At 41.2% G+C, this 16,662-nt stretch overlaps 1 protein-coding gene across 1 annotated transcript in view; it reads right to left on the bottom strand.

The window, feature by feature from the left end:
* trpc4b (transient receptor potential cation channel, subfamily C, member 4b) overlaps positions 1–16,662 on the bottom strand; it is a 100,513-nt gene that overhangs the window by 70,579 nt on the left and 13,272 nt on the right. Inside the window, exon 2 of the mRNA XM_060897721.1 lies at positions 6,012–6,530. Within this exon, the coding sequence (XP_060753704.1) occupies positions 6,012–6,530 (519 nt within the window). The remainder of the gene's footprint in view (positions 1–6,011; positions 6,531–16,662) is intronic.

The raw sequence follows: 16,662 nt of genomic DNA, 5'->3' as shown, positions 1-16,662 counted from the left end.
GGCACCCAGTATGGTTTTCCGGCCTTGACCCTTACGCACAGAGATTCTTCCAGATTCTCTGAATCTTTTGATGATATTATGCACTGTAGATGATGATATGTTCAAACTCTTTGCAATTTTACACTGTCGAACTCCTTTCTGATATTGCTCCACTATTTGTCGGCACAGAATTAGGGGGATTGGTGATCATCTTCCCATCATTACTTCTGAGAGCCGCTGCCACTCCAAGATGCTCTTTTTATACCCAGTCATGTTAATGACCTATTGCCAACTGACCTAATAAGTTGCAATTTGGTCCTCCAGCTGTTCCTTTTTTGTACCTTTAACTTTTCCAGCCTCTTATTGCCCCTGTCCCAACTTTTTTGAGATGTGTTGCTGTCATGAAATTTCAAATGAGCCAATATTTGGCATGAAATTTCAAAATGTCTCGCTTTCGACATTTGATATGTTGTCTATGTTCTACTGTGAATACAATATCAGTTTTTGAGATTTGTAAATTATTGCATTCCATTTTTATTTACAGTTTGTACTTTGTCCCAACTTTTTTGGAATCGGGGTTGTAATTGCTAGTTTATTTGTACTAATAAGCAATAAAAAGACTATTTCTTCCATCATACAGAGGATGGACAGAGAAGAATCTCCATCATAATACTGTAGTTCCTTTACCCATTGAACAATACACTCGCTGGCCACTTTATTAGGAACACCCATGCATCACCTGCTGTTTGATGCAGGTTCTCTAATCAGCCGATCCCTCGACAGCAGCACACTGCATCAAATCATACAGATACAAATCAAGAGCTTCAGTTAATGTTCACAATGTTCAAACATCAGAATGGGACAAATTGTGATCTCAAAGCGTGACTTTCACTCTGGCATGGGTGTTCGTTTGAGCCAGATGGACTGGTTTATTTGAGTATTTCAGAAACTGCTGATATGGTGCTTGAAAGTTTGTGAACCTTTTAGAATTTTCTATATTTCTGCATAAATATGACCGAAAACATCATCAGATTTTCACACAAGTCCTTAAAGTAGATAAAGAGAACCCAGTTAAACAAATGAGACCAAAATATGACACTTGGTCATTTATTTATTGAGGAAAATGATCCAATATTACATATCTGTGAGTGGCAAAAGTATGTGAACCTCTAGGATTAGCAGTTAATTTGAAGGTGAAATTAGAGTCAGGTGTTTTCAATCAGTGGGATGACAATCAGGTGTGAGTGGGCGCCCTGTTTTATTTAAAGAACAGGGATCTATCAAAGTCTGATCTTCACAACACATGTTTGTGGAAGTGTATCATGGCGCGAACAAAGGAGATTTCTGAGGACCTCAGAAAAAGTGTTGTTGATGCTCATCAGGCTGGAAAAGGTTACAAAACCATCTCTAAAGAGTTTGGACTCCACCAATCCACAGTCAGACAGATTGTGTACAAATGGAGGAAATTCAAGACCATTGTTACCCTCCCCAGGAGTGGTCGACCAACAAAGATCACTCCAAGAGCAAGGCATGTAATAGTCAGTGAGGTCACAAAGGATGCCAGGGTAACTTCTAAGCAACTGAAGGCCTCTCTCACATTGGCTAATGTTAATGTTCATGAGTCCACCATCAGGAGGACACCGAACAACAATGGTGTGCATGGCAGGGTTGCAAAGAGAAAGCCACTGCTCTCCAAAAAGAACATTGCTGCTTGTCTGCAGTTTGTTAAAGATCATGTGGACAAGCCAGAAGGCTATTGGGGAAAAAAAATGTTTTGTAGATGGATGAGACCAAAATAGAACTTTTTGGTTTAAATTAGAAGCATTATATTTGGAGAAAAGAAAACACTGCATTCCCACATAAGAACGTTATCCCATCTGTGAAACATGGTGGTGGTAGTATCATGGTTTGGGCCTGTTTTGCTGCATCTGGGCCAGGGCAGCTTGCCATTATTGATGGAACAATGAATTCTGAATTATACCAGCGAATTCTAAAGGAAAACGTCAGGACATCTGTCCATGAACTGAATCTCAAGAGAAGGTGGGTCATGCAGCAAGACAACGACCCTAAGCACACAAGTCGTTCTACCAAAGAATGGTTAAAGAAGAATAAAGTTAATGTTTTGCAATGGCCAAGTCAAAGTCCTGACCTTAATCCAATCGAAATGTTGTGGAAGGACCTGAAGCGAGCAGTTCATGTGAGGAAACCCACTAACATCCCAGAGTTGAAGCTGTTCTGTATGGAGGAACGGGCTAAAATTCCTCCAAGCCGGTGTGCAGGACTGATCAACAGTTACCGCAAACGTTTAGTTGCAGCTATTGCTGCACAAGGGGATCACACCAGATACTGAAAACAAAGGTTCACATACTTTTGCCACTCACAGATATGTAATATTGGATAATTTTCTTCAATCAATCAATGACCAAGTATCATATTTTTGTCTCATTTGTTTAACTGGGTTCTCTTTATCTACTTTTAGGACTTGTGTGAAAGTCTGATGTTGTTTTAGGTCATATTTATGCAGAAATATAGAAAATTCTAAAGGGTTCACAAACTTTCAAGCACCACTGTAGTTTATCTGGCCTGCCATCAAAAAAAAAAAAAACATGACCAAAACATCGAACAGAACCGTGTGTGAGAGGACCAACCTCCATGACAAATTGTTTACAACAGGAAAATCAACAAAGGACTACATTTTGTTCCCCAAGGGAAGATCGACCCAAAACATCGATCAGAACTAGAATCGGATGATAAATGAGAGAGAAGATACAATTCCAGTCAGAAAAAAATGTATTAAGCTGACCTGATTACTAATTTGTTAGCAAAAAATTGACAATACAATGACCAAGTTTTGTACATTAGGTCTAGTTCTTTCAAATAAAACAATCAGAACAGAAATCCATTGAGAATTGAGGGAGGAGACACAATTTAACTGAAAATAAACAAAGTTGTAAACATTGTTTACAACAGGTAAATCAACAAACAAACAAACAAACAATTTTTGCTCCTCAAGGCAAGATCGACCAAAAACATCCATCAGAACCGGAATCGGATGGGAAATGAGAGAGGAGATACAATTATAGTCTGGAAAATTTGGTCTAATTCGTAACTTGTTTGCAAAAAAATTGACAAAAACAACAACCAAGTGATGAGAACGGAAATCCATGGAGAACTGACGGAGGAGATATGATTTAAGGCTGCTGGGCCATAGAAGGTTCACGCTGCACGCTGCATGTTGCACGCTGCACGCTACACGTTCACGTGAAGAACCGGACCCTGGGCCATTAAACTTCATGCTTGGATGTTCACGTGTTGCGTCTGTTCTACTTTGACCGAGTAACCAACAATATGGACTCTTCGGATGACGACGATTGCCTCATTCTGCTTTTACTGAGACAGAGGAAGAGAAAAAGGAACAGAATTTGGAGCCGAGAACACTTCCTTCTGAGAGAAACCCGTGGTGAATTTCACCGAACATTCTATAATCTGCTTGACAATCCCGATGAAGAACTATTTTTCAATTATACCATTCAATTATATTTTTTCTGAAGTTTTCCCCTGAAAGCATAGCGTTATCTCCCTAGACCCGTTCTGATTGGCTGGCGCGGCGGTGACCGCATGCATTGACTGGAATTTCCGTCTTCACGCCTAGAAAAAAGTGTGCATGTTCATTTCATGCTTCACGCGTGAAGTGTGCAGCGTGCAGCGTGCAACGTGAACGCCGTTCTATGGCCCAGAGCAAGTCATGCTACGTTTGTCCACTTTTCTTTACACGCGTGTAGCGTGCAGCATGCAGCGTGAACCTTCTATGGCCCAGCAGCCTAACTGAATTGTAGATGACGGACGCCACGCCATGGCAATAACTCATCGGCTTTATGGACAGATGAGCTAAAAATCACTGAGTGAGTGACAGTTCTGTGTGTGGAAGTGTCTTGTTGATAAGAGAGGCCAGAAGAAAATGGCCAGTTTGGTTCAAGCTGCCAGGAAGGATATAGTAACTCATATAATCACTCTTTACAACCGTGGTGAGCAGAAAAGCATCTCAGCATCCAACAGCAGAAGATCACATTAGGTTCCACTCCTGCAGCCAGAAACAGGGATCTCAGAGTCAAGAACAAGTTCCTGTTAAAGTGGCCGATGAGTGTAGGTTCTATAAAAGTGAGTGCTGAACGTAACGATGTGGTTTAAAAGAAACAGGATTCAAAAATTGCATAAATAAAGAAACAAAAATTGTCCCTAAAAGACCCTGGTATGATCACACATGGATTCAGACTCCACAGAGACATCAGTTTTCACAGCAATAAGTCACACAGTAATAAATCAGAAGAGACTGAAGGGAATAACTGCCCATGATGTGATCTCTCAGCCACTGAGGCACCTTAGAGCCACAACACTGCTTAAGAAAATGACCGTGTGCATTACTCATCACTCATACATCCCTTTTCCTAAGTGGACAAATTAATGAGCATTACTAAAAAATATCTTTAAAATCCTCTCGGCTAGGAAACATTATGTTGTAGAATTCGACAAGGATCATTGAGGGGTTTCCGCAGAGGGACCCAAAGAACATTTAATACTTCAGGATCCTTTTTTTTTTCTAATTTAAACTTTCTAATTGTTTTTGCTTTGTCAGCTCCGCTCTTGGTCAGCACGGTGGTGTAGTGGTTAGTGCTGTCGCCTCACAGCAAGAAGGTCCGGGTTCGAGCCCCGTGGCCGACGAGGGCCTTTCTGTGCGGAGTTTGCATGTTCTCAACGTGTCCGCATGGGTTTCCTCCGGGTGCTCCGGTTTCCCCCACAGTCCAAAGACATGCAGGTTAGGTTAACTGGTGACTCTAAATTGACCGTAGGTGTGAATGTGAGTGTGAATGGTTGTCTGTGTCTATGTGTCAGTCCTGTGATGACCTGGCGACTTGTCCAGGGTGTACCCCGCCTTTCGCCCGTAGTCAGCTGGGATAGGCTCCAGCTTGCCTGCGACCCTGTAGAACAGGATAAAGCGGCTAGAGATAATGAGATGAGATGAGTTCATTTGGAATGACCTGGGTTTGTTTTACTGGTTGGAAACATCTAAGCGACTACATACTACATTCAGTGCCTTCCATGATTATTGGCACCCCTTGTAAAGATTAATAAAAAGGATGAGGAAAGAATCCACCTTTTATTGAAGTCGCTTCATCTGACACTGAAAAAAATGAGAAAGATCCAACCTTTTAATTGAAATAAATTTGTTCAAAGGAAAACAAATCCCTCATCAGAAAATAATTATTTTCAAGAAAAACACATGCCCCACTATCATTTCCACCGGCTAGTGGGCTAGTGGTAGCGTGTCCGCCTTTTTATTGGGAGACCGTGAGTTCTATTCACGGTTGGGTCATACCAAAGACCATCATAAAAATGGTCCCTACTACCATCTGGCAAGGCACGCTGCAATACAGATGTGAGTGGGGAGTCAAACTCTCATGGTTACCAGAGGACTAGCCCCCCCACTGTAACCCTAGCTATGTAATACGCGAAAGGCCGAGGGCTGTGGAAACGGAAATCCTGTGTTGTGAGCTGAAGAGGCGAGAGCACAAGAATGGGCCGAGGACCCTTGATGATCTGGAGAGATTGTGTAAAGAGGAACGGTCTCAGATTCCCTGCTCTGTATCTCCAACCTTATAAAATGGGAGTGATTCAGTGCTGTTTTACTGGCAAAGGGAGGTTGTACAAAGTATTAAATTCAAAGGTGCCAAAAATAGTGGCATGTGTTTTGTTGAAAATAATCATTTCTTGATGAGGGATTTGTTTTCCTCTGAATAAATTTATTTCAATTAAAGGTTGGATTTTTCCAATTTTTTCAGTGCGAGATGATGCGACTTCACCAAAAGGTGGATTTTTCTCACCCATTTTGCTAATCTTTAGGACTTGTGTATGACCATAACCTTGAAAATAGCCATTCCTTACAAACTCATAAAGCACTATTGTGAAGTTACAAAAAAACAACAAGATTATAGCAGAAATACAGACATACTCAGTTCCTACAAGAAGGGACTCACCTCCTTCTGTCGGTATTTGATGGCCAGTTTAAGCCGAGCCAGTTCGTTGTTGCTTTCTTCATCCAGGAGGTTCAGGTCATCACGAAAGTTGAGGATAAGCTCCAATTCGCGTGAGGAACGTGTCTGGTCCAGCAGATCCTTTGCAAAGCACTTACACTGATGAGACAGCTCTTCATACTCAGCCTTGAACTCGTTCTCCACCTTACTGAGCTCTTGGAGTTCCCAGCTGAGCTGGAAGGCAGTCAGGAATGGGTCCTCGCTAGACAGTGCGATGAGTGACGGGCTTGCCAGGGCCTTGTAGATGTTAAGGCGTGAGCGTGAGTGGCGGAGACTGTCCACATCTGAGCTGGATACGCACTCAGAACAGTTGCAGCGCACCTCATGGGGCTGAGGCACTGACACACCTTTCTGCACCAGCATCTTAATAATCTCATAATTGTTTGTGTGGGCAGCGAGGATGATGGGCGTAATGTCAGGGGTGAATTCGGAGAACTGTTTGTCCAGCAGGATAGGAGGAACCTGGTTACAAATGAGAAAGACATGCAATATATGAAAACAGTTGAAGGATGAAACACAGAATTGGGTGTTTTAATGTAACTGCTTAATATGACCTAGAACATTTTGTACAATATCAATTTAAACATTAATTACTACTGAAAAACAAAATATCAAAATGTCTTCAGATTCATTTTTGGTAAAGACAAATGATAGAGTCCATCCATCCATCCATCCATCCATTATCTGTAGCCACTTATCCTGTGCAGGGTCGTGGGCAAGCTAGAGCCTATCCCAGCTGACTATGGGCGAGAGGTGAGGTACACCCTGGACAAGTCGCCAGGTCATTACAGGGCCGGCACATAGAGACACACTACCATTCACACCTACGGTCAATTTAGAGCCAACAATTCACCTGACCTGCATGTCTTTGGACTGGGGGGGAAACCGGAGCACCCAGAGGAAACCCACACAGACACGGGCAGAACATGCAAACTCCGCACAGAGAGGCCCTCGTCAGCCACTGGGCTCAAACCCAGGACCTTCTTGCTGTGAGGCAACAGTGCTAACCACTACACCACCGTGATAATTATAATTATTGAAAAATAAAACAGATTTGTTCTTACCATCAAATACTTTTATTCCATATTTTGTTACTTTTTATTTGTATTTTTGGGGATTTATTTTCGAGTAGAGGTCAACAGGGGCCTTTCTGTGTGGAGTTTGCATGTTCTCCTTGTGTCCGCATGGGTTTCCTCCGGGTGCTCCGTTTTCCCCCACAGTCCAAAGACATGCAGGTTAGGTTAACTGGTGACTCTAAATTGACCGTCAGTGTGAATGTGAGTGTGAATGGTTGTGTGTCTCTATGGTCCAGCCCTGTGATGACCTGGTGACTTGTCCAGGGTGTACCCCGCCTCTCGCCCATAGTCAACTGGGATAGGCTCCAGCTTGCCTGCAACCCTGTGCAGGATAAGTGGTTTTGGATGGATGGATGGATGGATGGATGGATGGATGTTGGGTTGTAGCTAACCAAACTATATTCTTTATGATCTACAATTATGATCCATGATTCCCAATCCCCGGCCATATGAGAGGGTTTCTTCCACCAAAGGTCTCTTCCTCCTTACCTCTATCATAAAGTGTTTTTCCTCATTACTGTCACCTTTGGTTCTTTGTAAAGCTGCTTTGGGATTTAGATTGCAGATCTAGCTTCTATTCTATTTATATATACACAAGATTTCATGTTTTTTATTTTTTTTTTCCTTTTTTTTTTTTTTTACTATGTTTTCAAAAGACTGCATGGAGACTCCAGATTACTTTTCATACTTTCTGCCAGATTTTGCTTCCAGGAATGAGTGCCCAAGGTCCCACCAAAATTTTCACACAAATAACTGCTGATCTGACTTTCACCATGATGCAGCTTTCTAGAGCAAATACAATGAAATAAATTGTAGTCTCAAATGTCATTTCACCTCTGGAATGCTTGTCAAATACAATTTCACCATCCAAGCGAATCAACATGAAGAGCCAGCATATACAGTAAACATTTGCCTGCTCATCCAAAACACTTGGACAAAATCTATAAGCAGGCTGATAAAATGTTGGTTGAGATATGCATGCTCCTAATATACAAATCAGGTCTGCGATGTGCTCGTAAAGTTAAAAGGTGCATGTTATTTAAATACTGCTGCACCCTCCAGCTGTTGCTGTCCACCATCTTGGCTCTAAAGGTTTCTCAGATGTGTGTAACATTTATAAAGTGTCATACATATGCATGTAAAGTTTCATAACACCATTCAGCCTCAGATATTCACCAACAGACATCTGCCGTTTCTCAGAAAGGTGAAAGTTTTGCAGACCAATCGTAAGAGGTATAACATGGACTCAAAGTCATGCTGAAGTGCTCTCCTTTGAGTGCACTTTGAAGTTTCCAAAAAAAAATTATTGAGATTCAAAACATGCACAAGTTTCTATGATATCATGCTCAGTCAGTGAAGGAAACTTATAGTCAGACTTGGTGGTTATGCTGAAATAACTCAGCCAGATTCAGCAATTTAAACCATATTCAAAAACATTCTAATAAAACTGAGAGTTCAAATCCAGTTGGTGACAAGCCATGCGTGTCCGAGAGTCCAAGAGAGAACAAGACTGTCAGTGACGGCGTAGCTCACTCCAGCCCCGTCTAGTTCAGAAGGAACGATCTAAAATTGGCCACCTTGCACAGTAAATGTTGCAAGCTACATGTATATACACTATATGCAAGCTTTATATAGAAGTTATATATACCCTAGGGATACCGACCTCATCTCATCTCATTATCTCTAGCTGCTTTATCCTGTTCTACAGGGTGGCAGGCAAGCTGGAGCCTATCCCAGCTGACTATGGGCAAAAGGCGGGGTACACCCTGGACAAGTCGCCAGGTCATCACAGGGCTGACACATAGACACAGACAACCATTCACACTTACGGTCAATTTAGAGTCACCAGTTAACCTAACCTGCATGTCTTTGGACTGTGGGGGAAACCGGAGTACCCGGAGGAAACCCACGTGGACACAGGGAGAATGTGCAAACTCCGCACAGAAAGGCCCTCGCCGGCCATGGGGCTCGAACCCGGACCTTCTTGCTGTGAGGAGACAGTGCTACCCACTACACCACCGTGCCACCAGGATACCGACCTATTTGCCAGAAAGAATCCAAAATGGTGAGGAATTGACTAAGAAGCGATCTTTGTTGAACTGTTCATTAAGGCTTAATTAGTCCATAACTTCATTAATAATTGTAATTAAGCAAATCTGGGTAGAAGTTATATGCACCCTAGGTGCCCCTGCCTTCATGCCAGAAAGAATCAAAATCAGTGAAGAATTGAGGGAGAAGAAGCGGTTTGTGTGGAAACTGCTCGTTAGGGCTTAATTAACCCATATACTCATTATTAATTGCAATTATGATAATTTGTGTAGAAGTCATATGCACCCCAGGCAGACCTACCTTCCTGCCAACAAGAATAAAAATCAGTGAAGAACTGTGAGAGAACAAGCAATTTTTGTGAAACGTGGATGACCACAGATAGTGGGGCTGTTAAGCTCTTATTATCAGAAGAATTGTGCACAAAATGAAAAAAGCATGAAACTTTCAGAGTTTGTTCTTGAAGGCATAAGCTTTAATTTGAGACGTGGAGGCATTCTCAGTTTGACCTCTGGGGTCAGCTAGAGGTCATTGACCTCCATGATGGCACATTTCTATGCATGAAATTAGAAAAGGCTGTATCTTAACATCTAAATGTGATGTAAATGTAAAATAAATGTGTTTTTCCATGTTACTGGGCATGAAAAAATCATATATAATACTGATATTCCTCTTAGGGGTAACTTCAGGGGTCAGGCAGAGGTCATTGACCTTTGAAATTTGAAGTTTCTATGCATGACATTCTAGACGGGTGTATCTTAGGATCTAAATGTGATAGAAATGTGAAATTAATGTGTATTTCCTTGTTTCTGACCATGAGAAACCCATTTTTAATACTGGTATTACTCTTACAGGTCATCTCTGGGGTCAGCTAGAGGTCACTGACCTCCAGCATAATGCATATCTATGCACGAAATTAGAAACGGGTGTATCTTAGGTTCTAAATGTGATAGAAATGTGAAATTAATGTGTATTTCCTTGTTTCTGACCATGAGAAACCCATTTTTAATACTGGTATTACTCTTACAGGTCATCTCTGGGGTCAGCTAGAGGTCACTGACCTCCAGCATAATGCATATCTATGCACGGAATTAGAAACGGGTGTATCTTAGGTTCTAAATGTGATAGAAATGTAAACTAAATGTGTATTTCCATGTTTCTGGCCATGATAAACTAATTTCTAATACTGATATCATTTTTATAAGTCACCTCTGAGGTCAGCTAGAGGTCACTGACCTCCACGATAATGCATTTCTAAGCATGAAATTAGAAACAATCTATCTTTGGATTAAAATGTGAAATACTGTAAATGTAAAGTAAATATATGATTCCATGTTTCTGGACATGACACAACTCATTTCTGATAAGTAAAACATCTCCAGTGGTCACAAACTATGTCAGAAGCTGAACACAGTTGCCCCATTTCCATTGATAATTTCAAAGTGAGTAATGTTTTGGAGCATTTGCTCTCATTTGCACTAGAGTTGAAGAATACAGTATATTGTAGTTTAATTTTCAGTCATTTTAATGTTGGACATTGATAGGGCAATTCTAAATTCACAGGAATAACTATATGTCAGTCTAGCAGAGGTAGAGATTCAACGGAATTTTCATGTTCATGTTTTGTGTGTAGCCCATTATTTTCCCGCGGTTCAGAGTGGGGCAAGGGGTGTGGTTTTCCCGCGCTTGGAACCTTCAAAACCTGTGTGCTGCTCTCTCTTTCTCACTCTCTCCCAACACTGTTCAGCAGCACAGGAAAATAAACAGTAGACTCAGTACACTGTGTGCACAATTATTAGGCAAGTTGTATTCCTGATGATTAATTTTATCGTTGAACAAATACAGTGCTCTCAGTCAATCCAAATTGTTAATAAACCTAAAACCAGAATGATTAACAAAGGAAAGGGGAGTTTAGGCCTTCTCAGGGGAATATACAAGTGTGCAGAATTATTAGGCAACATTTAGTGTGCAGAATTATTATGCAACTAAATGAAAAGCTTAAAGTTTCCCATCTCACTTGTTTATTTTAATTTTCAGTGTAACAAATAAACAACTCAGAATTAACAAATAAACACTTCTAGCATTTCAAAAATATTCAGTGACCAATATAGCCACCCTTCTTTTCAATAACTGCCATGAGCCTTCCATCCAGTCTGTTAGTTTTTTGATTTGTTGACGATCAACTTTTTGTGCAGGAGCAACCACGGCCTCCCAAATGCTATTCAGAGTGGTGTATTGTCTTCCCTCGCTGTAAATCTCATGCTTAAGAAGGGGCCACAAGTACTCAATAGGGTGTGGTGAGGAAGGGGGCCATGTCATTACTTTGTCATCTTTAAGGCCTTTGTGGGTTCGCCAAGCAGTGGAGTACTTGGGTCATGTGATGGTGCATTGTTCTGCATAACAATCATGGCCTTCTTGAATGATGCAGACTTCTTCCCATACCACTGCTTGAAGAATGTATCTTTTAGAAACTGGCAGTAGGTTTGGAAGTTGATGTTAAGTCCATCTTCAACCTGAAATGGTCAAACTAGCTCATCCTTAATAATAGCAGCCCATGCCATTGCCCCTCCACCACCTTGCTGGTGTCTGAGGCTACATCCACACGACAACGGCAACGAGATGTTATTTAAAAATATATCGCGTCCAAATGGGCAACAATCAGTAAAATATCAGGTCCATATGGCAACGCAACGCTTGCTGAAAACGATGCAATACACATGCCACACCTCTAGGGGCGCTGTAAGACGGTCCCTTCGGAGACACCAGAACAATAGAAGAAGTAACGACGCATGCGCATAAACTATTATGCGCGAGACTTCATATTAGCCACAAAGTCAGGAAAATCTGTTTGTAAAATTATAATGACCAAATACAATGAAAAGTATTTTTCCAGTCTCACCTGTGAAAGGTAATCCCATGTGATCTCGTTTGGACAGAAAACCTGTTGGTACAGTTAAACACAGCTAATCTTTATTCTCCGCTTTGACCTATCCAAAATGGCGGCGAGGATGACGTATGATTCTACGCGGAAGGCGGCGTCTTCAATGGTCCGGAATAAATTGAATGCTACACGTTGATGGATTAATTTGTTGTTTCTCACCTGTGAAAGGTAATCCCATATGATCTCGTTTGGACGGTAAATCTGTTGGTACAGTTAAACGCAGCTAATCTTTATTCTCCGCTTTGACCTCTCCAATATGGCGGCGAGGATGACGTATGATTCTACGCGGAAGGCGGCGTCTTCAATGGTCCGGAATAAATTGGATTAATTTGCTCCTCTACGCCCTTTTTGAGGAATGTATTGTCGGACTTAAATCAACATCTGAAGAGGTGAGATCGCTCCTTTTTTCCCCTATTTTTGCTGGCGGGATTGCACCATTACACAATAAATATTCACAGTGAAAATATTTTGTAAGCGCGTTTCATGAATCAAGTTATAGGATTTGTTGACAACTCGCATCGCAATGAGAAGATCATTGGCACTACTGGTGTTAAGAATCAGACCATTTCATAAATGAATATTTTGCTGTAGAGCTGCAGTGTTTGTACAATTGCATGTTTTTGCTTCACTATTACTGTCACTATTCTGCTTCTTGCATTACTACTGTGAACTAACACTGAACATAATAATAATAATAATAATAATAATAATCATAATAATAATAATAATATTATCCAAGCTCGTGTTTCACTCTCACTAGTGCTCTGTAAGGCTTTTTCCTGGTGATATTCGTTACACTTCTACCCGGCGTGAAGCACTCACAGTCATGTGGTTGTGATGTCATCGTAAACAAATCCGTTCTACTCATCCAGACGACTTCACAACGGCAACGTTGCCAGACCTTTCCACTCTGGAACCCGTTCTCAAAAAGATTGCGTTTTGGGCACCCAAAACGCCGGTGCCGTGTGGACGCCAGGCCTAAACGATAAGCAATTGTATCGGAGTCACCTGAATCCGTTGCCGTGTGGACAGGGCCTGAGTCAAAGTGCCCTGTGTCCATTAGTTATCCAGCTATGGGCCCATCCATCTGGTCTATCCAGAGTCACTCTCATTTCATCCGTCCATAAAACCTTTGGAAAATCTGTCTTCAGATATGTCTTGGCCCAATCTTGACATTTCAACTTGTGAGTCTTGTTTAGTGGTGGTCGTGTTTCAGCCTTCCTTACCTTGGCCATGTCTCTGAGCACAGAACACCTTGTCCTTCTGGACACTCCAGGTCGGTTGCAGTTCTAGAATATTGTGGCACTGGAGGATAATGGGTTCCTGGTAGCTTCATGTTTAATCCTTCTCAAGTCTTTTGCGGTTAATTTGTGTCTTTTCTTCTCCACACATTTTTTGCGACCCTGTTGACTATTTGCAACAAAACGTTTGATTGTTCTGTGCTCACATTTCTATAGCTTAGCTATTTCAAGAGTGCTGCATCCCTCTGATAGGCATTTTATAATTTTTGTCTTTTCAGTGTCTGTTAAATCTCTTTTTTGGCCCATTTTGCCTGAGATAAAGAAGCTACCTAATAATTATGCACACCTTAATATAGGGTATTAATTACTTTAGGTCACACCCTCCCTCATTACACAAATAAATACCACCTGAGAATGCTTAAATCCAATTAGCATTCAAGTGTATCTAGCTTGCGGTTGGAAAACATGCATAGAAATAATGGTAGGGTCAGAGTACTCACTTGCCTAATAATTGTGCACACAGTGTAGTACAAGTGCACCCTTGTGTGTTTTCTTTCCTTTCTTTAATAATATCAGTATTCTTTAGTAATATCAGTATCAAAAATGGGTTCTCATGGTCAGAAACAAGGAAATACACATTAACTTCACATTTCTATCACATTTAGATCCTAAGATACACCCGTCTAGAATTTCATGCATAGAAACTTCAAATTTCAAAGGTCAATGACCTCTACCTGACCCCTGAAGTTACACCTAAGAGGAAAATCAGTATTATATGTGATTTTTTCATGTCCAGGCACATGGAAAAACACATTTATTTTACATTTACATCACATTTAGATGTTAAGATACAGCCTTTTCTAATTTCATGCATAGAAATGTGATATCATGGAGGTCAATGACCTCTAGCTGACCCCAGAGGTCAAACTGAGAATGCCTCCACGTCTCAAATTAAAGCTTATGCCTTCAAGAACAAACCCTGAAAGTTTCATGCTTTTTTCATTTTGTGCACAATTGTTATGCTTAACAGGCCCACTAAGACGGACGATGGACAACACGTAATGGCATAAAGTCATCGCCTGTCAGCTGGATGAGCTAATAACCGTTCATGCTTTCTAGACAAAAAGGATGGACATCAACATCATCCTTTCCCCTGCCAGTCAGAAAGATACTATCCAATTACAATCATCATCATTGGTTGATGTACTGTATAAAACAGACAGTTACTGTAGAAATCTTCAGAAGTGTTCATCATGACCTGCAATGAACTCTAAAAGATGCAAAGGTCGCTTTAAAGTGTCTTGGAGAACGCACAGACCGTTTCACATTGCTCATTCTACAACCCCGATTCCAAAAAAGTTGGGACAAAGTACAAATTGTAAATAAAAATGGAATGCAATGATGTGGAAGTTTCAAAATTCCATATTTTATTCAGAATAGAACATGGATGACATATCAAATGTTTAAACTGAGAAAATGTATCATTTAAAGAGAAAAATTAGGTGATTTTAAATTTCATGACAACAACACATCTCAAAAAAGTTGGGACAAGGCCATGTTTCCCACTGTGAGACATCCCCTTTTCTCTTTACAACAGTCTGTAAACGTCTGGGGACTGAGGAGACAAGTTGCTCAAGTTTAGGGATAGGAATGTTAACCCATTCTTGTCTAATGTAGGATTCTAGTTGCTCAACTGTCTTAGGTCTTTTTTGTCGTATCTTCCGTTTTATGATGCGCCAAATGTTTTCTATGGGTGAAAGATCTGGACTGCAGGCTGGCCAGTTCAGTACCCGGACCCTTCTTCTACACAGCCATGATGCTGTAATTGATGCAGTATGTGGTTTGGCATTGTCATGTTGGAAAATGCAAGGTCTTCCCTGAAAGAGACGTCGTCTGGATGGGAGCATATGTTGCTCTAGAACCTGGATATACCTTTCAGCATTGATGGTGTCTTTTCAGATGTGTAAGCTGCCCACGCCACACGCACTAATGCAACCCCATACCATCAGAGATGCAGGCTTCTGAACTGAGCGCTGATAACAACTTGGGTCGTCCTTCTCCTCTTTAGTCCGAATGACACGGCATCCCTGATTTCCATAAAGAACTTCAAATTTTGATTCGTCTGACCACAGAACAGTTTTCCACTTTGACACAGTCCATTTTAAATGAGCCTTGGCCCAGAGAAGACGTCTGCGCTTCTGGATCATGTTTAGATACGGCTTCTTCTTTGAACTATAGAGTTTTAGCTGGCAACGGCGGATGGCACGGTGAATTGTGTTCACAGATAATGTTCCCTGGAAATATTCCTGAGCCCATTTTGTGATTTCCAATACAGAAGCATGCCTGTATGTGATGCAGTGCTGTCTAAGGGCCCGAAGATCACAGGCACCCAGTATGGTTTTCCAGCCTTGACCCTTACGCACAGAGATTCTTCCAGATTCTCTGAATCTTTTGATGATACTATGCCCTGTAGATGATGATATGTTCAAACTCTTTGCAATTTTACACTGTTGAACTCCTTTCTGATATTGCTCCACTATTTGTCGGCGCAGAATTAGGGGGATTGGTGATCCTCTTCCCATCTTTACTTCTGAGAGCCGCTGCTACTCCAAGATGCTCTTTTTATACCCAGTCATGTTAATGACCTATTGCCAATTGACCTAATGAGTTGCAATTTGGTCCTCCAGCTGTTCCTTTTTTGTACCTTTAACTTTTCCAGCCTCTTATTGCCCCTGTCCCAACTTTTTTGAGATGTGTTGCTGTCATGAAATTTCAAAGGAGCCAATATTTGGCATGAAATTTCAAAATGTCTCACTTTTTTAGACAACTGATATGTTGTCTATGTTCTATTGTGAATACAATATCAGTTTTTGAGATTTGTAAATTATTGCATTCTGTTTTTATTTACAATTTGTACTTTGTCCCAACTTTTTTGGAATTGGGGTTGTAGGAAGTGGTGGCTCAGTAGTTAAGGCTCTGGGAGACTGCTCAGAAGGTTATGAGTTCAAATCCCAGCCGTTTCTAGCTATCTCTGTTGGATCCTTGAGCAAGACCTTTAATTTACAACTGCTCAGTTATATCCTGTCTCATTTGTAAGTCATGTCACTTTGGATAGAAGCATCAGCCAAATGAGCAAATGTTACGTGATAACAGAGACTGAGCTCACAAGTGTGGCTTGACACTGAATAAACTGAGGAAGATTGGGTTAAGTTAAAAAGAAGAGTGACAGCACCACTCAGTTACTCTGGAAAAATGGCTATGAGCATTCTGTAGAAGTTTGAGTAATTGGC

Source organism: Neoarius graeffei, chromosome 17, assembly GCF_027579695.1.
Source record: "Neoarius graeffei isolate fNeoGra1 chromosome 17, fNeoGra1.pri, whole genome shotgun sequence".
Lineage (NCBI taxonomy): Eukaryota > Metazoa > Chordata > Actinopteri > Siluriformes > Ariidae > Neoarius > Neoarius graeffei.
Note: the sequence above shows the minus strand (reverse complement) of the source record. Positions and strands in the feature narration are given on the sequence as shown.